Source organism: Coptis chinensis, chromosome 7 (genome assembly GCF_015680905.1).
Source record: "Coptis chinensis isolate HL-2020 chromosome 7, ASM1568090v1, whole genome shotgun sequence".
NCBI classification, from domain to species: Eukaryota; Viridiplantae; Streptophyta; class Magnoliopsida; order Ranunculales; family Ranunculaceae; genus Coptis; species Coptis chinensis.
Genome location: NC_141462.1, coordinates 7,834,294 through 7,857,839, shown reverse-complemented (window position 1 = coordinate 7,857,839; position 23,546 = coordinate 7,834,294). Strand labels below are relative to the sequence as shown.

General features: G+C 37.1%; 4 protein-coding genes across 4 annotated transcripts; 3 read left to right on the top strand and 1 right to left on the bottom strand.

Moving 5' to 3' along the window:
- Positions 1-2,581: 2,581 nt before the first annotated feature.
- On the top strand, positions 2,582-3,904 carry LOC147485711 (transcription repressor MYB5-like). The gene is made up of 2 exons (XM_086571279.1): positions 2,582-3,090; positions 3,199-3,904. Exons 1-2 carry the CDS (start codon positions 2,789-2,791, stop codon positions 3,650-3,652), a joined length of 756 nt encoding a protein of 251 aa, XP_086427405.1. The 5' UTR covers positions 2,582-2,788; the 3' UTR covers positions 3,653-3,904.
- A 4,660-nt stretch (positions 3,905-8,564) lies between these two features.
- On the bottom strand, positions 8,565-9,759 carry LOC147485710 (small ribosomal subunit protein uS7-like). Its single transcript, XM_086570668.1, has 4 exons — positions 9,559-9,759; positions 9,171-9,439; positions 8,891-9,094; positions 8,565-8,789 (listed from the first exon to the last, which is right to left on the bottom strand). The coding sequence occupies exons 1-4, from the start codon at positions 9,622-9,624 to the stop codon at positions 8,735-8,737; spliced, it is 594 nt and encodes a 197-aa protein (XP_086426794.1). The 5' UTR covers positions 9,625-9,759; the 3' UTR covers positions 8,565-8,734.
- A 4,705-nt stretch (positions 9,760-14,464) lies between these two features.
- Positions 14,465-15,055, top strand: LOC147485709 (uncharacterized). Its single transcript, XM_086573576.1, has one exon. It carries the CDS (start codon positions 14,465-14,467, stop codon positions 15,053-15,055), a length of 591 nt encoding a protein of 196 aa, XP_086429702.1.
- Positions 15,056-18,304: 3,249 nt separating this feature from the next.
- Positions 18,305-19,687, top strand: LOC147485708 (small ribosomal subunit protein eS28-like). Its single transcript, XM_086573348.1, has 2 exons — positions 18,305-18,454; positions 19,281-19,687. Exons 1-2 carry the CDS (start codon positions 18,353-18,355, stop codon positions 19,485-19,487), a joined length of 309 nt encoding a protein of 102 aa, XP_086429474.1. The 5' UTR covers positions 18,305-18,352; the 3' UTR covers positions 19,488-19,687.
- The last annotated feature ends 3,859 nt before the right edge of the window (positions 19,688-23,546 follow it).

The following is a 23,546-nucleotide window of genomic DNA, read 5'->3' as shown; positions in this document are numbered from 1 at the left end:
ATTAATTAATTAAAAAACATATAAACAGTAAAACAAAACACTGACATACCAGGGCCATACATCATAAGAAAGTTGAGTTTTTCTATAATCACCACCAACGAAATGTATGAACACACTTTAGATATCACAGTCTTGTTAAACTTAATCATGCAATTGAACTTATGATAAAAAGAGGGAGAAATGCATACCTATATATCCAATGATAAACATTTGAGAATGTCCATCAATCCCACAGTTAAGTTTACTTTACAAAAGTTGTGAAGGTTTAGGCTATTGTCAAACATTGCATCAGTTGGTCTCTTTCCTGTAAACATCTCCAACAACATTATTCCATAGTTGTACACATCTCCTTGTGTAGACACCTCTGCACCCATTCCATACTCTACACAACATTCATTGCTTTCTTAAGTACGATCATAGATTTCAAAAAATTCACAACAACTAATTAAAACAGTTAAACCCATACCTGGAGGGATATACCCAAGAGTTCCTCTTACGCCCATTGAACTTGTTTCGCTTTCAACAGCTATGCTAGTGTTCCCGTGAAGAAACTTTGCTAGTCCAAAGTCAGCAACATAGGCAACTATGTCATCATTGAGAAGGACGTTGCTTGGCTTCAGATCACAGTGAACAATTGGCATTGGACAATAACTATGAAGATAATCCAATGCAGAAGCAACATCAATTCTACAAAACACTCCCAACTCTGCAAAAAAAAAAAAAAAAAATCATCTCTTCAAACCCTCTATTCTTCCAAAATTAAACTAAGAAATTGTTCAGGATGATAGAGTGATATCAAAATTACCCCCAAACAATTGAAATCGGCAAAAACAGGCATAGAATTCATTTTTTTACAAAAATCTGATGTGGGTCTCGAAAAAAAAAAAGCTGGCGTGGAGCCACTGGGAGCATTTTCCACTACTCAGTATTAATGGTCTTTGATGGGCCTCCCAACAAAATTTCTATGACTCCAGGACATAAAGTAACACCATGATTAGCCATACAATCAGCTGCAGAATCGAGGATATACTCTGGATCAACAAATATCGATAAATATCATCCTATTTATGTTTTCTTGGTATATCCTCAAAATCAATTGATATCATTAGGGGTGTACATAAAACTGGCTGAACTGACAAAACCGATTGAACTGGTCGATTTCGGGTTGTTTATGTTTATGAGTCGGTTTGGTTCGGTTAAATATATTTAAAAACTGATAAGATTAGTTTGGTCATCGGTTTAGTCTTAAACCTGACCCGCTATATATAAAATATATTATAATATATATATTTAATTGATTTAATTTTAAAATATATAAAAACCGGTCGGTTCAGATCAGTTAACATCGGTTAAACTCTTGTCCAGTCGGTTCGGTTAGGGTCAGGTTGGGTCGGGTCGGGTTGGGTATTGGTTTGGTTGGAAATAAGTTCGGTTCAATTTCAAAAAAATATAAACCGATAGAGTCGGTTCGGTTGTCGATTTAAACCTAAACCCAACCCAAACCGACCCGTACACACCCCTAGATATCATTGATATATCACCACCACATATCTCCAAATACCCCCAATAACATGATATTTGTGGATATATCGATCATATTTACAATCAAATGTATCTAGTATCATATTGTGATATATCTATATTGTTTTCTAATTCTTCGATAGATATTATGATATATTGTGATATTTTGTACTATGCTTGCATCTACCATTAGTTGCAATCCTAGATACAACTTTTCTTGTTTTCAGATCTACATATTATAGTGTAGGGTACATTTCTAGAAGTTTGCTCTAGCTTTATTGTATTAGCACGAGATATGGATGTGTATTAAGGTCCAAATTGGACAAAGAAATATTCATGAATATCTTTATCATCTTAAAAATCCTGCTCCCAGCTACAGTCTAGTAATAGTGAATTTATAATATAAAAAAAAATGTGACTCATGGTCACTTTTTTCATGACTGTTTTGCCTTAATAATTTTGTTCTAATTTCAAATTTACCCCAACACAATTGCTTAGGACTTGCACCATACTAGTAAATGGTCTAAATGAGGGATAGCTACACTGTATTTTGGAAAAAAGTAGAAATAAAACCTTTACTGTGTTTTGGAAAATTAATGAGTCCAACAGTATGATGGAGATAATTCTGTGAATCTGTTCCCACCTAAAAATGACTTAAAAAGTTAATAATGTATTTTCATCACTCCAGTTTATAAAAGATGAAATTCTTTCTCTTGAAAACTTGTTTAAGTTCACCCCGTTTTCAATCAATAATTTCTTACATACACAAAAAAATGTGTGTGTTTGTTTGTTTTTCTTTGGTCGATCTGATAGTCTGGACTCTGGATGCAATTTCTGTTAAATTTGGTTTCTGAAAAGTGGTTCTTCTAATCTTTCCCCGATGGTATGAAATCTCAAATTGAATGAAATTTCATAGTGCTGAAAAACCAAAATTTCCTGAAATATATGTTTCCAAACTTTCAAAAATTCAACATATTCCAGCATATCAGTGTTGAAATCTCTGGTAGTTTTGTAATAGAATTCTGAAATACCGCAATATTTGGCAAACTTTTACGAAATCTTCCCCATACCGAAATATGTGCTTGATTGCTAAACACATTCTCTTAAGAAACATTCAGAACTGACCAAGTATCTTAGTAAAAGCAGCTGATCCCACCACTTCTGCTTCCCTAACTTGTCTACATGTTCCCAACCCCCTAGTTCAGCCCTCAAATCTACTTTCTCCATCTCTCTCTTGAAAAAAAATTATACAAAAAAGGGAAAAGAAATGAAACAACCTACCAGAAATTCAGTAGTGGCTTCAACAAGCAAAGTTACACCATGTTGTAGTAAAGTGGGGATGAAAAGAGGTCCATGGACACCTGAAGAAGATGAGATTCTTTCCAATTATATAAAAAAAGAAGGTGAAGGCCGGTGGCGCACACTTCCTAAGCGCGCTGGGCTACTTCGCTGTGGTAAGAGTTGTCGTCTTCGTTGGATGAATTATCTTCGTCCATCCGTTAAACGTGGTCAAATCACTCCAGATGAAGAAGATCTTATTCTTCGCCTTCATCGCCTCCTTGGTAACAGGTACTAGCTATTTTTGGTACCATGTAATAGCTATATCTCACTCATCTTTCTTGTTCTTGAGGTCATTTGATGTGTGTTATTTACTAAGTTGACGTTTTTTCCCCCTAGGTGGGCGTTGATTGCTGGAAGGATTCCTGGACGTACAGATAATGAAATCAAGAATTATTGGAACACCCACCTTAGTAAGAAGCTTATTAGTCAAGGAATAGATCCAAGAACTCACAAACCGTTAAACCCTAACCCTAACTCTTCTACTTCTATTGTACAACAACCACCGACACCTACCTCAAAACCGAATAAAGTCGCAAACTACTCTAGTACCTGTGCCGATGAAGAAGTTGTCGAGAAGGCGGGAAGTGAATATCTTGAGGGAAACGATAGCCTTGATCAAGATCACACTTGGTTGATGAATTTGGAAGTGGACAACGAAAGAGATGATATTGGATTGTGTAGTGATGAAGTATTTTCTTCATTTCTGAATTCCTTGATCAACGATGACGTGATCTTAAATCCTCAACAGAAGCCGCAAGCAGTCCGATCTGATTCCAACTCTAAAGAATAGCTTATTCTCAAAGGGTGTACTTGTGGCACAGTTTCGAATGCTGCACTACTCCTTGAGTTTTTATTTTTTATTTTTATCATGCAGGTGATTTGTAGATCAAGTCCATAAGTATACCTGGATCACCCATATCAAAGTGGTTTGTGATAGAGCTTTGAGTTAAGTTGTTGGTATATATTGGTATATATTAATGCTGTTGATAGCAGTACGTGTTGTAATAAGAAAAACAACTGATGAATTGAAATGCATGTTTGTTAGATGATCATGTTGTATCAATCACTTTTGTATGTGTTTTATGAATATTAATACACAAGTTGGTTACTTTTGTATGTGTTTTATGAATAATACACAAGTTGGTTTGTAAACACTCATCTGGTGTTCTCGTGGATCTTCTAATGTCATTCTTCTTTGCATAAAAATCCAACAGTATGCTTTCCTTAGTTGATGTCTTTTTGATCCATGTATTCCGAGAAGAAAATAGAGCTGCAGATTACCTTCGGAATTGCAAAACTATCGTTAGGCGGAAATATGGAACCTGTTGTTTTTATTCCTCATTTATGTATTAAGTTGAATTCTGTAGAAGAGGATGATGTAATGTTAACTTATGAAAGGTTATAATACAGATGGGGATCTACAAAATCCCAGCATCTTTTCAAAAAAAATAAAAATTCAACAGTAGTTGTCCTTTAACTTGTAGGCCATATTTAATTTGGTGTTTTATGTGGAAATCATGCCGCACTTCTTTTTATTTAACTGCTAGAATTGGGTGGTTCAGCTAGAACAGTTAATTGCTGAGAAGAAGAGATACAAATCATCAAATGCTCATAAATCTCCTCTATCCAAGGATCCTGTTTATTTTGTAGCCAGTAGCGTTTCTTTTAAAGTGTTCAATTCAACAAAATGTGTTAGTGTGCTAATACGTGAAGCTAAGTTTGTGTTGTTTACTCTTGATTTCTCTAGTTGGTTCTCCTGTATACGTAATGTGCTAAATATGAAAATAGTTGAATTTTCACTAGCTTCTTAATTTGTCGAATGATGGTTTCTGTTTAATTAGGGAATTTAGTTTGTTATTGTAGACGCCTTATTGCCTTGACATATTGAAGTAAATCAGCTTGCTGGATCTTTACAGAAGAGTTTGCTACTCGAAATGCACGAGTATACCCGTACTCTCTAGTCTCTATACGTACATAAATACTTTCAACATTGTATATTAGCCTGCTTATGAAACACTTGATGAAACACAAAAAACGAACGAACTGTCCTTCAAATTTCCTAGATGGAACAAAAATTACGACTAATTCAACCTTCTACAAGAGAACATAATCCTATAATATCCATATGACACATAAAACTGAAATTACATACATGTGTGCAAGAGAATGAGATTATTGTGCATGAGAATGGGATTGTATAGGTAAACTTATTAAAAACACTGTTCATCATTCTACAATTCCAGCATGATATATTGATATTCATCCTAGGATTCGGAAAACTTCAGTGTACTTTTATTTTTCTACCAGAAGTACAAATTATTACTTCAAATAGAACATATTACATTGGATATGATGGACACCACCTATAAGTTAGATTTTACGCGTTTACTAATACTTTAGATATACTTTAAGAGTTTAAGTTATTTTTGAATAATCCCAAAAACGGTTTGGACAATCGACTAAAATATTTTCTTTTTAATGTATAGCTTATTTGTTAATTATTGAGCAGTATAGCGCGCTTTCTATTCAAGGAAATTCTTCACTGACAAGAAGACTTCCAGATAGAGGTAATATTGGATTGATCGATGAACTTATCTGCTATGGAAAAGAGGAAAAGAAAACTTCGTAAAATGTGTGTTAAGATTTAGTGTATACTGTATACAAGGCAAAAGCACAGCCTCAAAGTCATAGTTATTTCTCCTTTTCCATTTTTGTTCTATAGGGGGGGGGGGGGGGGTGTCGGGCTAAAAGGGGTGGTTATGGACTTATGATGGTATCATACTATCACCTATCCAATAACAAAAAATTACTATCACCTATCTCCAGTACAAAATTACAAATTGATAATCTTCACTCTTTGTGGAGTTTGACTGGCTGGTGGTGCGTGTGCACATTATGGTTGATAATGAGTTTTAGGTAAAACTACAACTTCATTTCTCATGATAACCAACCACACAGTATCCAACAGTCAGATAAACAGATTGTCAAGTGGTTCCAACTATAATTTCAAGCCCATTGATCTAAATATTGAAACTTGAAAGTATTGCCGACATATATCGGCAAGATTTCAAGCCCATTTGCCTCATCAAAGTTAGCTTTAGGGCCGAAATTTTGTATACTAGTACGGTCAAAGTGCTACAAACTTGTATTGGGTAAATCCGTAATTAGAACAAAACTACAAAGACAAAACAGTCATAAAAAAGTGACCATTTTTTTATTATAAATTTATTATTGAGGGACTGTAGGTGGGACCGTGGGAGTGGGATTTTTAAAGAAGTAAAGAACTAAAGATGGCTCAAATTTTAAAAAAACATGGGTAGGAACTGAAATCGGCCCAACTGAAATGATGTGCGAAGGCTGCTAGATCCAGATATAATATTTGGATCCGAATCTGAATCCGATAATGTTCCCTGTAAAGGACAATATATAATCCAATTTACAATCTAAGGTTCACTTAAGAACAGTGTTAGATCAAGTGTCCAAATGTAGATAAGTCGTATTTGCGAGCTGTGACAGGAAGCTATTCCATCCATTCACCAGGAATAGAGGAAGCAGAGGTTGCGCCATTGGCGCACTGAAATATAGTTGCAATAGGCAACAGAGTTTGGAGTGAACTACTTGTTGTCTACTGCGTTAGTCAGGTGGTGGTAAATGGTGTCAATGCAAGTGCTGAAGATATATCTTGAGAACAATCGTTCCATGTATAATAGTTGTCAATCTGTTACTTTCACAGGAAATCTTTTAGAGTCCTTCCAATAGTCTATAAGGAAAAGGTATAACTCATAAGCAAAATGTTCGTCAACATCTAATGTTTTGACTGTTTTATTCTTCTGCATAGATTCTCAGACTAAAACAGAGAATATACATCATCCAACTATTACTGAAAGAAACTCCCAAAAAACTAAAGAGCGGAAATTATCTACAACGTCGAGTCCAGTGCATGAAGTGATATTGTGATAACAATGTTAGAGAAATACATTGCCAGGAAACTTCCAGTAAAATTGAGTGGTGTTTGCTTTCACGAATTGCGGTTGCTTACGTTAACACATATCATGGTTAGCCATTCAGCAGCAGCAGTAGCAAGAATGCAACTACAGAAATAATAACGATATCAAAGGACCATTACTCATGCACTTGAGCATTTCCCAACATTACTTCACAATTTAATCTACATTTCACAGTTTCGCATAACCACATCAGAAACTAACTTCGAACAATAGATACCAACATGAATTCCACAAAGAAAAGCACCACAAAATAAGATGACGAGCTCACATAGGAGGCAGCATAAACTCACCTTGAAACTTTGGAATGAGTTTGAAGAGGAACACATGCATCTTCTCAAGTCCATAACCATGTCTGGTTTAAGGAATCAATGCAACAATGGAGTCTTGAAGAAGTCAACATAGACAAGAAAGGAATTTAAACAATCGGAGTGGGAGAGAATCAATGCAGGATGTGTAATGGGAGCTTCACTTGTGCCTGAAACCGAATTAACTGGGAACAGATGGTGCATTGTAGCATTTGTGGACTGACTGGTAGTTTTATTAGGTTATGAGGGTCGGACGTGCAAAAAACCAAACGTTCTAATACCAAGAGGACCAGCTTTTAGTTGGACCAAACAGTCTCCTCTTTGTCTTCTTTATGTTCACTCTTCCTTGCGAAATTGGAAGACTTCATTCTATCAAACTAGCAATATCAAATGTCATTTTGTATTTGCAGAAGCCTGCCAATCTAGGAGATATATGCAGCTGTCAGCAGGTGTGGGAGTCTGATTTCCCAGGCCAAACTACCACACAATTAATACATAACTCAGTTACATAAAGACTCAAAAGACTTGATGCTTAACAAAAGAACAAAGAGTTCGAGACCCAACAAAAAGAGTCGGACTGTTTCCCAATTAGAGTCAAAGGCAGACCAGATCAAAGTGGTGATGGTAAATCGGTCCAGCAGTAACCCTAAAATTATATGCCCTGACGCCCTGTCTACGCAATGCTACAGAAGCTCATCCTCAAACTATAAAAAAGGACAACCTTATCTCTTTTAGAGAACACAAAACCAACCAGAGAAAACTGAGTGACACGCTTATCTCCAACAGTGACAAATTGATTAAAGTTTACACAATCTAATGTATCAAATGCTGCAACTAAATTTGTTTAAAAAACTCTTTCTAACTTTTGTAAATGCAATGGAGATGCATGTAGCCCTATTTCTTGCTATAATATAATGGAAAGATAAAATGGAATTTCAGGCAGCCATTAAAAAGGAAGATCAGCATTCATGAGAGCTGAACTGAACAACAGAAAAAACTCCTACTAGTGACTTCGATCGGGGCACCAGAACCACAATAACAAAATGAGTACAATGGATAGTGGATAGGGAGTCCAGAGCAATTCCTACGCCCACTAATCTAAATAGCAAAAACTATAACTGCATCGACTTCACAGATAAAATAATATGACAACAATTTATATGCTTGTCAATGCATGACATCAAGCAACTGCAGAATACCCGTGGAAATGACACACTCAAAGCCATGCACCTTTGTAAACAGCAAATGCTTACAAAAAATTGAAGCCAAATCAGCCTCAACAATAACTACTAGCTAATTTCTGAAAAATACAATAAACTACCATTATAAAAAGTAAGATAAAAGATAAATCATCCTCCACAATTACTCATTTCTAAATTTGAAGTAGAGATGCAAGGCCTCAAAAGAGCATTTCCATATCAACCAAAAGTATAAATAATCCATCATAATAACACAAGAGCCCTTTAATCCTGGAAGTACCACTCAAAAACATTAAATGAATAAAACAGACAAAACTCTCTTACTATTTCTTGAACATGATAAAAACAACACTAAAGTCTCTTAACGATTGGCCTTGGCAACACGCTCGATCTCGTCTTTCTTCTTGATGGCATAGCTGCACGATTAAGAAACACAATAAATGAATCATTAGAAAACACATTCCAACTATGTGACAAATGCGAAAATGTAAATTCAAACATTTGCAAACTCTTTTACCTGTTGGAAGAACCCTTGGCAGCATTGATGAGCTCATCAGCCAAACACTCAGCAATTGACTTGATGTTCCTGAATGAACTCTCACGAGCACCAGTAGTAAGAAGATATATTGCCTGATTAACACGCCTCAGTGGAGAAATATCAACAGCCTGACGCCTCACAACACCAGCAGAACCGATACGAGTGGCATCTTCCCTTGGTCCACTGCAGAGAAGTCGTGTTAAAAAAACCAAGTTGAAAGAAAACATGAATTATAACAAAATATCCAACTGATGCATACCTATTCTGAACAGCATCAACAATAACTTGAATAGGATTTTGATCATTGAGAAGGTGGATGATCTCCATGGCATGCTTAACAATGCGGACAGCCATCAGTTTCTTTCCATTGTTGCGTCCGTGCATCATAAGGGAATTGGTCAACCTCTCCACAATGGGACATTGCGCCTTTCTGAATCTCTTTGCTGAGTATCTACCAGCAGTGTGTGGAAGATATGTTGCATGCTTACCAGTCGCACCAATGTAATCTTGCAGAGACAAGTCACCAACCTGCACAACCAGTAAAACTTCATATTTTCCCTTGTGGCGTCGATCAATGTCCTCCTATAAACTTTTTATCATTACATTTACATTCATCATGTTTTTCCTGGCCAAGGCAAATATTATACCTCAACGCCATCGAAAGCCCAGCGGTTGAAAAGCTTGACTTCATTCGCGGCCACAACTTCAGCCATGGTATGTTTGTTCGTTGTTACCGAGATCAATCAAATAAACCCTAGGCGGCGCTGCTGCTGCTCTCCAAAACTATTTCATGTTTATATACTGTCCTGAATTTGGACTCGTTAGGTTTGGATGACTATGGGCCTGGATAATCATTTTTCAGGTCCAATACCATTTGGTGATCACAATACTTTTGTTTCTGGAAGTCTAATATTCGTGACTGGAATTTGTTAGACTTTTGTATATTATTTATTTATATGTGATAATCCAAGACTGGAATCAGATTGTTGTGTAAATTCTTCAGTATAATATGAATGTTTATCGAAAAAAAAAAAAAAAAAAAAAATGTACATGGATATTTCTACAATTCAGATATTGGAGTGAATTGAAAATCAAATACTAAGCATCACAACAAACCCTAAGTGCCGCTTTCAGTGAATCTGGCCAAGAAGCACGGTGCAAGTTGTGATATTTATTTGGGTATGTGTGTACATTCCACAATTGTGTTTTGTGGACGGGTTCATACACATAATGGTGTGGTGCCACTAACAAATCTATTTTTGGCTTGCCCAACCCAGGCCTACAGTACTCATGCCTAGATTTAGCTCAAGCTCACCCACGAATATCAAGCAATTTCACATTGTGTTCATCGTTAAAGATGTGTGGAAGTTTTATATACATGATAAAATATGTGTGGAGGTTTTATATACATGATAAAATATTTATAACAAACACAAGGGCTCGGATTAACCAGAATATATTAATTAATTTACATGAGTTTAAAACTTGAATTTTGATTAAGTAGACATAAATAACGAAGTAACTAGAAGGATTTTTAAAAATTCCACTCTTCTAGAAGGATCATCTAAAAAGCGAGTTGGTGCTTTTTTTTTCATCCGATCTGTCTATTCAGCAAATAAGCGGGACCATATAAATATTCCGAAATAAGCTATGGAATATTTCCATTTTTTATTATGCTCAAAGGACCATTTCATTTTACCAAGTTCAACGTTAGCTATATTAGTCAACATTTATATGTTTCGATGCAACAACAAAATGTTATTTGTAACAAGTAGTTTTGTTGGTTGGTTAATAGATTATATGGAAACATAGTGCATTGGGAGAGAAGGGATGTCATAATCGGGGTTTTAAATAAGACGGTCCCTTTTTTTCATATTGAATAAGTAAGAGCATTCCCAATGCAAGTCAATATTTTCCCCCTCTTATCACCTCCACGAAGACAGTTTTTCCCTCTTTTATCACCATTTTGGTGAAAAGCAAGGTGAAGCTGCCCAATGCAAATATGAATATTAATCTCGGGCGGGATGTTAGATTCCGTCCTCTGGATAGAATGAAATATCCCGTCTGAATTTTTTTTTTAAAAAAAACGAAAAAAAGTTGAAAAATCATACGAGATAGAATGATTCTCGTCTGAAAAAAAAAAAAAAAAAAAACTCCCCTATTTAAAAAAAAAAAAAAAAAAACACGAGACGAAATCTAACATCTCGTCCGAAGTTCGCAAGTCAGCCACTATCTCGGTTGAAGGTTTTCACCCTGGAAATGACTTGGGAAAATAATCACCATCTCTTTCACCTCTGCATTGGGCACTGGTTTTGCACCAAAAGAAAGTAAAAAAATTCACATCCCCCTCCTTTTCACCTGCATTGGGAATGCTGTAATAAGCCATGTTTCATTGTAAACCAACAAAGTCTATGGCTCGCTTAGTGTCTGCAACGTCAGCACAAATATGAATTTCATTGTAAACCAACAAAAGTCTATGGCTCAATCCACATGGATATATGTAATCCTACTCATCAACTATGTTAATCTCTTCAAACCTCAAAGGTTTTCATATCACTACTCCAAATTTAAAAAGTCCGCTCTGTTTCAAGTTTTCTCTCTTTTCTCTCTATCTTCAAAACTTCAACTTCTTTGTATCACGGACTCTACAACTTTCTTCCTCTCTCAAGGTTTGTTCCTTCTCTCCACTATGGAACTTAACATCCGCTTGGAAAACATGAGTGACCTTGAGGAATCATTCCAAAGAGTGCTCTCTCTCGGAACAAAGGTGACCAAACAAACTTCCCACAAGAAGTTTGGGATGAGTTGGTTCGCGCATGGTAAAACACCGTAGCCTCGCGACTCTTAGGAGACAAAGAAAGTCCAACCCAAGAAGATAATGGAGCTTATCCGTAACTTCCGGAAGTCCCAAATAAGAATGCGCTTGCATTTTTAGGTTATCATAACAAAGAGGACCCCCTCTTTTTGCACAAATTTGATGATTCCATGCACTTGCAGAGGTGAAAAAAGACAACCTTGGACCATTGTGGGTAACCTTCTCCGATAAAGGACTATGATCCACTCACCGATGTCTCACACATCCACTTTGATTCAGCTATTATCCGGGTCCAACTTCACAAGCTCCCTCCCGGCCTTATTAGTAGCAAAAGACAAATCATGAACATCGCTATCGAAGCGGGGAAGGATACTCCCGCACACATATCATGCATGTGTAGGTTATGCAAGGATTAAAGTGGAGGTCAATCCTCTTGTCCCGCTTTGTTGTTGGAAATTTCTCAAAGCTCCCAAATGGTAAGAAAACATTAGTTGTTTTTCGTTCTGAGAAAACTGGTCCGATATGCTTCAAATGTGCAATGCTAGGCCATACCGAAAATCAATGTCAAAACCCATTACAAAGGACAACCCATCCGGTTGTTATTGGTTCTTGTCCGAGAAAATACAGTTATGGTTCAAGCTAATCACATTAAACCATCGCCTAGATGGAAAAAGAATCTGAAATCGGTTTGAACGTGAAAAAGATGCATCGGTGACTCGTTTTCGCCGCCGCAACCTATTGCAAGAGCCGGATGAAGCGGTGATCCGGAAGGTAGCAAGATCGAAACAATCGATGCGGAGCATCAAATCGATCTCCCCATTTTGAACCGTTGAATGAAGCGCATGTTAAGGAAAATCCAAATAAGATGTTAAGATTGGGGCGGACTCCTTCACGTGAAAAAGCTGAAATCTATTCCGAAAGTTGGTTTGTCCTATCAACAAAGAAGTGCATCCCGGAGAGAAAAGCCGATGTTGATGCCACATGACACAACAACCAAGGCCCCTAGTCAATGTGTACTATCACGGCAAAGGATACAAATACCTTTGTTTTTGGTGAGTCCACCCCTTTGTCTAAGGCCGAGGCAAATTTTCAACCCGATAAGTCGAGCCTTACGAGAAAAAAGGGGTCGTAACTATGGTAGCCGGAGAGCCCCCTCAACTCTCCTAATAAGACTCCAAAAGACATATGGTACCCTACACCAACCCGAACAAAGGAAGCCCTTGGGCCCTCGAGCCAAATGGAACCAAAATCCTTTACAAATGGGCCTCATAGCAAAGCCTAGCCCATTAAGTCATGTTTGCCCAACCAATTCTAGTATGGCCTCAAATCTCTCGAACAATCGAATAGACAATCTCTTACCCCCCCCGATCCTCTCCTCTCTCCATCTCCATCGCCACCACCACCCTATATCCCAACCCAACAAAAATATTTCCTCAAAGCACCACCTCGTTTCTTAGTCACCCAGGGGCAAGATCATTGGGAGATAACCCCAATCAGCGTGCCCAAATGACATGGGACATACCGAAATTGTGGGCAGCCCGGTCGTTATGACTATTTGCCACCCATTACTGATGCAAAGGTTGCAAATTGAGAACATTGTCTTGAGAGTGTGCAAGAGGCGATTACACCATCATGGGGAGCATGTTGAACCCGATGGCTAGTGGGAACAAAAGGAGCCACTATTATACTCACCGACAACCTGGTTTGCCTATTTTTGTTACTTTAATTTTTTTTTCCTTTGTAACATACTGTATATATGAGGTCCCTTGTTTTAGACTCTTAATTGAACATAATGTTTTTAGCTTTGACCCCGGACCATGTTTAAATAATTACAAAACCTTGCCAGACTTTGAACAATATGAGTGCAAACTCTTAAAGGTATACAACTTATTACTCTTTAAGGACTCTTTACGCTGGGCACATCTCATCGTAGAGAAGGTTGATGCCCAATATATTTTAATGTTGACTAAGATATTTTGTAGGGAAAGCTTCCTCATCACACAAGATTGCTCCAAGTATTGTTTTAAAATTCTTATTAGTTGGTTTCACTATCAGGAATATACTTGTTTCCCAGCCTTAGGTACGTGCATATTTTTGGTTTTAATCAGGCATGTATTCTGCTTTATTACATTTACTATTAATTCGCTCATCATGGTTAATGCTGTCTACAATATAGAGAGCAACACCTCGCCGAGTGTTTTTGGGGTTCATGTTTGTTGGTACTTTTTGTCTGGTTTGAGGCTTTGGCAAACATACCATTCCTCCCAGACCTGTTCTATTATATTGGCGGCGGGCTCAGGGAAAGCCCCCCGCCAAGAGCAATGAGTATCTTTGCGTGGAATTGTCGCGGAAGTGGGACTTCTGCGACAATTCGTGAAATCCAAACACACATGAGCTCAATCAAACCCGATATTTGTTTCTTGTCCGAGACAAGGGTTGATGCCTCAACTAGTCTCGACAGATTATCTCCTCTCGGTTTTCAACACTCTGTAAACTTCCCTGCTAATGGACGTAGCGGTGGTCTTTGGCTTGGTTGGAATAACAATATAAATCTTGAGGTTCTTTACTCCTGCGAGCGCTACATTGCTGCCCTTGTAAAAAATAATCCCACCGGCACTGAATGGTTATGCACTTTCATCTACGGACATCCTGATCAATCTCGTCGAGCAGAACTTTGGAATAGCTTCACCGATCTTGCTACTAATCATAATTATCCATGGCTCATTGTCGGGATCTAAATGAAACAACGTGTCAAGAAGAAAGATCCGGGGAACCCCTTTCGTCTCTCTTTGGCTACTCATTTCATGCAATTTATGTTCTCGGCTGATTTTATGGATCTAGGTTTTGAAGGAGTACCCTTCACATGGTCAAACAAGAGATTCAAGAATAATGGAGTTGATCTTATAAAAAAGAGACTAGATAGAGCTATTGTCAACACAGAATGGAGAACTCTCTTCCCAAATGCTAGAACGAAGAATTTGCCGATCATCAAATCTGACCATGGGCCTATAGTTGTGCACCTTAAACCGCATACACCCCCTGCACCCAAACCTTTTCACTTCCAATCGATGTGGGCAAATGAGCCAGACTGTAAAAATGTGATCTCCAAAGCCTGGAACACTCATTCACAAGGATCTCAACCTTATCGTTTTTGTACTAAGCTGAAAAAAGTAAATAGTGATCTCAAAAGGTGGAATAAGGATGTTTTTGGAAATATCCACTATCGGATTAAGAGATTAAGAGAAGAGATAAAGAAGTGTCAGTCAAACCCAAGATCTAGCCCTTCCCTCGAAAGTAGGCTTCTGGAAGAACTTAACCAAGCGATGTAGCTTGAAGAAAAGTTATGGAGAGACAAATCAAGGGATACTATGCTACACTGTGACGGCACGAACTCTCGATATTTTCACCTATCAACAGTTGTTAGAAGAAATCGTATTGAGATTAACAAGTTGAAAAAGACGGATGGAACTTGGGCCGAAGACCGACATGCTCTCAGTACTGTCATTGAAGAACACTTTAAAAATCTTTTCACCTCGTCGAACCCTGTTAGCAAAATAAACGAGCTCAACATCATTGACCCTGTTATTACCAACGATGATAACGAGGGCCTAATCAAAGAGATCACCTTAGATGAAGTCAAAGAGGCTCTCTTCTCTATGGACCCTCACAAAGCACCAGGCCCAGATGGCTTTACCCTTTTATTTTATCAGAAATTCTGGGATATCATCCACCCTGATCTTCTAAACACCATCAAAAGCTTCATGAACTCTGACCACCTCCTGACTGAGATAAACCACACAAATATCACCCTAATCCCTAAAGGCCAGAAACCAGAAACTCTTGACCATTTCCGTCCCATTAGCCTCTGCAATGTTAGCCTTAGAATTATCACAAAAATTCTTGCAAACCGCATCAAACCTCTCCTCGAAAAGTTTATATCCCCATCCCAGAGTGCTTTTGTAAAAGGAAGACAAATTTTTGACAATATTGTCATTGCTCATGAGGTAGTCAGAACTTTGAAAAGGAAAAAAGGCGCTTCAAACTGTATGGCTATAAAGTTAGACCTAAGCAAAGCTTTTGACAGAGTAGAATGGGATTTTCTCTTGGATACCATGGAAGCCTTGGGTTTCTGCGAAAAGTGGAGAAATTGGGTAAACCAATGCATCTCTACTACTTCTCTCTCCTTCAAGCTCAATGGGTCACCTACTGGGGCTTTCTCAAGCCCGAGAGAGGCATCCGACAAGGAGATCCGCTTTCACCTTTCCTTTTTCATCATCTATATGGAAGTTCTATCAAGGCTTCTCACCAAAGCCGAAAGAAAAAGAAAATACATGGAGTAAAGATCACCGAGCCGACACACCTATATCTCACCTCCTCTTTGCTGATGACTTCATCTTTTGCAGAGCCAACCTCTCCGAGACAAATCACCTTAAAGATATTTTGGAGACCTTTAAAAATGTGTCCGGGCAGGAGATAAACTTCCAAAAGTCGGGTATTCTCTTCAGCCGCAATACTCACCACTCGAACAAACAAGATCTCAAAAACATCCTTGAGATTGAAAAAACAATCACCCATGAAAAATATCTCGGTGCACCCTTGATTCTCGGAAGAAAAAGTGGAATTGAGTTTGATGAAGTCATACAAAGGGTTCTTCAAAGAATGGAAGGGTGGAGAGCTAAACTCCTGTCCCAAGCGGGGAAGCTTACCCTCATTAAAGCCGTCACCTCAGCTATACCCTCTCACCTTATGTCTGTTTTCCCGTTACCAACATCGACTTGCAATACCCTGGACTCTCTGAATGCAAATTTCTTTTGGGGGAAAACAAAAGAAAACACAAACAAGATCCATTATATATGCTTTGGAACAAGATTTGCCACCCAAAATCAAGTGGAGGACTTGGAATCAGAATTGCCTCGCACCACAATACCGCTTTACAAGCAAAGTTATTTTGGAGAATTGTAAAAGAACCGGACAAACCGTGGGCCTCTAGTCTCTTAAAGAAATATGCAAGAGGAAAACCGATCCTTTCTGCTAAATGCCCAAAGGGTGCCTCAAAGATTTGGAGAGACATTATAAAGGCAAGAGACGAAATTCTTCCTCAATTATGCTGGCATATCGGATCAGGAAATGATATAGACATATGGCTAGATCCCTGGATACCTACTCTGCCAAATAAAAAACCTTTTGGTCCTCCACCGTCCAAACAACGCGGTTACAAAGAGAGTTGCAGATCTTATAGACCCAAAGAAAACCGCTTTGGAAAACGAATATTCGGATACCTCTTTCTCCCCAACATTGTTAGGGAGATCTTGAAAATACAAACTCGGTCGAATCTAACATGTAGACACCATCGGATGGACAAGGGAACAAAATGGGGAACTTCGGCGTCAAATCACGGTACAAATATCTCAAAGACAAAACATCCGACAACGAGCAAAATCAACAACTCGAAAAAGATATGGAATATTGATACGTGAAAAGAGTAAAGTTGTTCCTCCGGAAAGTCATCCACAAAAGACCTTCCTACACGAGAGAACCCGAGGAATAGGACTATTACCAACTCCAAGAATCCTGTCACGGTGCAACAACCGGTGGAATCTAATTCTTACACACTCTTCCATTGCAATATGCTCAGACACATCTGGTATGCTTCTAAACTTTCCATTAGAACTGACCTCTGGAACCAAACAGATTCAATCGGCTCTATTATTAGTACTATTTGTTCTAACCTACATGATAAAACTATTTTACGAAGCACGATGATGAGTAATTTCGCCACTACTATGTTTTCCATTTGGATTAGTAGAAATGACCTTGTTTTCAGCCAAAAACAAACAAATGTCTCCAACATTATATGTAGAGCTGAAACTTTCATTACTAACAATGAAAAACCATTTTCCAAAAACAATCATTTACACATGTGGCCTCAAATAAACAACAATTGGCATTACCTCACCACGGATGCCTCTTGGGATTATAACACAAAGCAAATAGGAATAGGTTTTGCTTTATGGAATAACTTTGGTTATTGTATTGGTGCAGGACACAGTAGAGACACAGCCTCTGATCCAGAAGAGGCAGAGGCACGAGCTATCCGAGGAGGACTAGACCTGACTCGACATTTGCAGATCCGATGTCTCGCCATTTTGATTGATTTCGCAAAAATTTAGTTTAAAATGTTGGAAAAGAGGAGAACAAGCTTATCTTGGGGAGCTACCTCAATAGCACATGATATTTATGCTTGTATCTCATTGTTGGATGACTGTCATTTTCATTTTATTCGTAGAGACTCTAATTTTGTTGCTCATGCACTAGCTAGTAGGGGAAGGAGAGCTCCCCCATTTTTTAGCTTGAACCCACCTACGGCTAGGTCTCTGATTCACCTGTCCGTAGATGAAAACTCTGTAAGAAGCGCTTCCTAAATTTTTTGGAAGTGGTTTTTCCTTTTATATATATAAAAAAAAAAAAAATTTTTTACCATATTACCTATTTTACGGTGTGGGGAGGTGTTTGTCTAAAATTTGTAATTGGGCCTTGACCCAAAACGCCCACGAAAGAAAAACACACCGACACACGTACACACATGTTCGGTGGACATTTGTTGAGGGTATTTTCGTAATTGGAAAATGAAACCCTTCATTCTATATAAATTAAGAACGAGGGTTTTGAGAGTCCCTCTTATTCTTCATCAGAGAAAAGTTTTTTCGTGGAAATCAATTTATCAAAAGGTTTGAACACCACTATCTTTTCTATATCTTGCTTCCATTTTTATTGAAACATATATGTGTTGAGATCGATAAACTTGATACTAAACAGGGTCATATGTCGCATGCGTGTAATTGTACGTTATTACTTGTGTTTTTGGTTAATTTAATTGGTTGAGAATGTTTGGTTATGTTTTAGTCTAATACAAAGATTAATTGTTAATTGAGGTTGCTATAATTATTAACTGGAATATGTGTTGATTGTTGGTATTGAGATTGATAAACTAAATCCCATATTTGGATTAGATGTTGTGTTTGAAAATTTGCTATGGCTTCTTTTTCTTTTGCTGATGCTATATTATCCCCTTTTTGAGCTGCGTGTGTATCTAGTATGCCCTTGTTTATATAGCTTTATATACCTGTTGAACACATTGAGACAGTGATATGTTTGTGTTAACTTGTTTGGTTTCTGTAGTTTGTTTGTGTAGAAATTTTGGAACAAAGACGCATTATGTGTCACTTAATGCTATGGCTCAATTGCATGTGCTTGTTTGTCTAATTTATATTTTATACTTACTGTTTCCTTTTTTGTGTTTCACATGCCAATTTGAGAATTTGGTTTCAGTTGTTAAACTCGAAGATTGTCAGATAACTTTTGCTCAGATTATTAGTACGTATGCATGATTTGATTGAGAATTGACTGGAAAATACTTATTGATTTTATGCTATTATATTCATGGCATCCTGAATTTGTTGTTTTACGCGGTTTATTTTATTTAGTATTTGATTGCTTCATGGTGATTTTGTTGATTAAGTTGGAGCAGCTTTCTTATCTTTTTCTTTATTGCAGCATTTAATCATGGATTCTGGAGTGAAGTTGGCATCAGTTGTGAAGGTGATGGGTCGAACAGGATCAAGGGGTCAGGTGACTCAGGTGAGAGTGAAGTTTATGGATGATCAGAACCGTCTCATCATGAGGAATGTCAAGGGACCAGTCAGAGAGGGGGATATCCTTACCCTGCTCGAGTCCGAAAGGGAAGCAAGAAGGTTGCGTTGATGGGTTTCTGTCCTTTTTGTTCTCAATGGACCGGTTACTCTTATATTTTCCTTCATTAAGTCTGTTGTATTTACCAGTGTTCTTATGTTGCATCTGGATTTAGATTTTTGTTATGGATTTAAATTTTAGGTTTGGATTAGACTTGTTTGTGTTCTGGATTATGGTGTTTGAAAATTTATATGGATGGGTTTGCTATCTTACTGCCTTCTGTTTCCATATTTCACTATATGTGCTGTTTATCAAAAGTTTACTGTATACACGAGTGGAACTCTTATGCACTGAAATTCCTGTACTTTTTTATGTCAAATCCATGCAGACCGCAGTCGCATGCTTAAAATGTAAAATTACTGTTGTTAGATGTTTTTTATCTTTCTAAACTTATTATGATCATTCATTTTTTTTTCATGTTTTTGTGTTGCTATGCGAGTTTGATTTCATGTCTGTTATATTATAGTAGTTTTTCTTTTCTATTTTTTGGTAAAGGCGAGTACTATGTTTATAGTACTCCTATTATATCATGTTCTTATTTTTGCAAAACGTTGTTGTATATTAGTCAATCAGTGATAATTATTTGCTGATTTAGTAAAACCACCATGAACAACATTACTTTCTGTATGATGGAGTACAAATTAATTCCGTCAGAATAATGACGTGGGATATATATATATACTAGTGAATGCCCATGCCAGTCGGCACTCTAGACACATTGTTTTTGAACAACACTCCAAGAGACCATCTCTATGGTAGTATTGGATCGATGATATAACCATTTCCAATAGTTTTATACTTCATAATCATTTCATACTATTCATACTCAAGTGAGCTTAATGATTACAATTCTATGCATTTCATTTCTCACAAACCAACTCATTACACATATCTTTATACATTTATTAATTCAGCACATATCAAAATGAGAATAAGGAAAATAAGAGGAGAGAGTTTTTAATTAAGAGCATCATCATTTTTATTTTTATTTTTTAAAATAAAAAAATCCAGCAGAATCTCTTTTGTATTTTCAACATTTCAAAAACATAAATCCTGTCATAACTTGAAAATCAAACAATACAATCTTCATAGATCAACCAAACCAAAATACTCTAAGAAACTTGTAATATGTCGCAAACGATAGGTTAACACAAAGCATCAGCACATTGACAACATCTCTAACCACCATCCCCTCAAAGAGCTCTCGAGCAGCCTCCATATCGCCGACTCCAACATACCACGCAATTATCGAATTCCAGCTCTAAAAATCTCTTCAAGCATCACATCAAAACACTCCCTTGTAATACCAACTTCCCCATTTTTCAGACCTCTCATCAAACACCTTCCTCGCATCCCAAATTCTTATAATCGAAGAATACATATAAATTAGAGAATTCTGCCCAAACAAATCTACTGCAAACCTTCTCTTCACAATCCTAGCATAGCGTTTCTTCCTTTGTAAACCAACTTAAGTTCCGCACAAACCTTAACTAAAAAAGGAAAAAGTATACACTGAACATAGATTTAAATTTCATGTGGTATACTATAGGCTAGACTACTTACACGCAGTCGACTCTGTCAAACATATTTATAGTTAATAGAATCAGGAGCCTATATACTTTGGGTAACAGTTATAAACTCAGCATAATTAATCAATTGCACTTGATAACACAATATATAGAATCAGGGGCCTATATACTTGGGGTAACAGTTATAAACTCAACATAATTAATCAATTGCACTTGATAACACAATGTTTACATTTGAGAAATTCGTCTACTATTTGCTAAACTTCAAATCCAACAGTAAACTTACAATTCCCGCGTTTATAGTTATCAAACTTATAACAAAAATCAAAATAACTAAATGAGTAAGCTAAACAACTAATTATTATTAGAAAGTTCAAGAAAAAAAACATGAGATTACACAAACTATCATTAGTTCAAGAAACTTTTTTTCTATGCTTAACATGTATGACTCACCGGACATGGAAGCAGATCGAGATTTCCTTAGGAATAGTGGATCGGGAGCTTCCTTCCTTCTCTTGAAGAAAGACGGCCTTCTATCAGAGAGAGTAGATCGGGCTCGAGCTTCTTTGGAGAGAGACTCGATATTAGAGAGAAAGAGTCGAGAAGAAAAGTGAGGATGAAGAACAATCGTTTGATCTTGCTCAAACAGATCTGAGCCGTCCTTTGTCTGTTATTTTGTCTTTTAGTGGGGAAAAAAAACCCTATCTTATTAGATAGACTAGTGAATGCCTGTGCCAGTCGGCACTCTAGACACAATGGCTGCACATGTTCTTCTTTTTTATGAAATAACTTCCCAAAATACCATCTCCATTGGTAGCATGGGATCAGTGTCATTATTTATTTTACTCCACACTCAAGTGGGTTTATAGAAATCTTATATACGCAAGCTTACTATGCTTATGAACAATGTGCCAGATGACATAAAGTACCCTCCCCTTCTCTCTCACCCACTCCCAAATAGCTATGATTTGCTTTGCAGGCTCGAGAAAAAGTCCCTATAGAGAATAGGGGAAAAATAGGCCAACTCGTTCATACTTATCGGCAAGTAGATATGAAAAGAAGATGATGGTCAGTAACCATCAAGAAATAGAAGGATCATTAACACACATCTCCAGCAACTTTATTTAGCAGCTTAAATAAAGCAAAATACGCATGAATCTAACACGTCTGTATTGTTACTGTATCATGCTGAACAGGTTCAAGGTCCAACTACTTTCCCAGCATGCAAGCATATTGACATATCTTTGCAGGCATAGGAAGATCTAAATGTTGTGAAGAAAAGGAAATATAGTCAACTGATAAATCAACCAATTAAGCTTAAACCCCAATTCATTAATTTTTTTGGCTCTCGGGGTGTTCTATAGCTTTATAAATAAATACATATAATCTTTCAATGTTCATTTTAACAACCCAAACTTAAGAAATAAGTTCAAATGATAAAAAGGGAATACATAAGTAAATGCTGACTCATAAATACGTTCTTAAACTATGATGAAAAATGTATCGATCTTATGCTTCCCAACCCCTTAAGATGTAGGTGAGAGAACCGGCTGAATGTGAAGGCATCCATTCAAAGGCTGCAACCCTGAGATTGACACATTGCCTTGATATTACTGAACAAAAATGTGAAAGCACGTCTCATGTACCTCTGCAGCTCAATGTTACCTTTCTCATCTCCCCACATAAAACCTTGAATGTTCTGGAAAAAAATGTAATGAATAGGTATTTTCCTCAGTATAAAGATAGAGGTATATGAAGTTCTAAGATAAGAATAAAGGAGAGAAGCCAAGTTCACAAATATTTAGTACTATACCATACCTGAACCCATTCAAAATAGTTCACTGTCACCCCGCCAGCTGAAAATAACATATGGATTTGTATCTTTGCATAGGATGATTTGACCAAGTTGAAAATCTGAAAATCTTTATCTGTGGGTGCGCAGCTTGGAACTGCCCCACTCTTTCTTCCTTCTCAAAGTAAAAATATCGATCAACAAATAAAATATTTAACAAATGGGTGACAAACAACCTTCAATGGAATCAGTAACTGTCACACCAATTTTGTTGCTGCACGGTGTTAAATGTGTCAAATCTTTTTTAACACCCATCTTAATAGCTAAGGTGTCAAAGATGTGTGATAAGAATTGTAATATCTAAAAATTCGGCGTAAGAACATAAATAACTCGTCCAAAAATGTAGTAAACTAAGAAGAGCATTAAAAACTTAAAATGCCTTTAAGAAAGCACCACATAAGACCATTATGTCAAAAAGAGCTAGAAAAGAAAAACTTTACCATTGTTGTACTTGCCAAGAACAAACAACTAATATAATGCTAGATATGTAGCAGGAAAAACAACCTAACAAAAACAAAGGTTACAGTGCCTCCTATAGACGATAAGAGGTAAGACATAATAATAATTTAGACCTGAAAAAAGTAGTGTAAAGTGCAAACAGGTCAGATGTGTACTATATATGCGGGAGCAATAGATTCATACTACTGTAAACAAAGCAGTTTCCACCACTTTCTTTATGATAAGGTTATC

Bases quoted from the DNA above. Each gene is read 5' to 3' on its own strand.
- LOC147485710 (XM_086570668.1), bottom strand. From the start codon at position 9,624: ATGGCTGAAGTTGTGGCCGCGAATGAAGTCAAGCTTTTCAACCGCTGG. The intron at 9,440-9,558 runs GTATAATATTTG...CTGGTTGTGCAG, and splicing joins GGGCTTTCGATGGCGTTGAG to GTTGGTGACTTGTCTCTGCA. The intron at 8,790-8,890 runs GTAAAAGAGTTT...TTAATCGTGCAG, and splicing joins GCCAAGGGTTCTTCCAACAG to CTATGCCATCAAGAAGAAAG.
- LOC147485708 (XM_086573348.1), top strand. From the start codon at position 18,353: ATGAAACCCTTCATTCTATATAAATTAAGAACGAGGGTTTTGAGAGTC. The intron at 18,455-19,280 runs GTTTGAACACCA...TCTTTATTGCAG, and splicing joins GGAAATCAATTTATCAAAAG to CATTTAATCATGGATTCTGG.
- LOC147485709 (XM_086573576.1), top strand. From the start codon at position 14,465: ATGAAACAACGTGTCAAGAAGAAAGATCCGGGGAACCCCTTTCGTCTC.
- LOC147485711 (XM_086571279.1), top strand. From the start codon at position 2,789: ATGAAACAACCTACCAGAAATTCAGTAGTGGCTTCAACAAGCAAAGTT. The intron at 3,091-3,198 runs GTACTAGCTATT...TTTTCCCCCTAG, and splicing joins CATCGCCTCCTTGGTAACAG to GTGGGCGTTGATTGCTGGAA.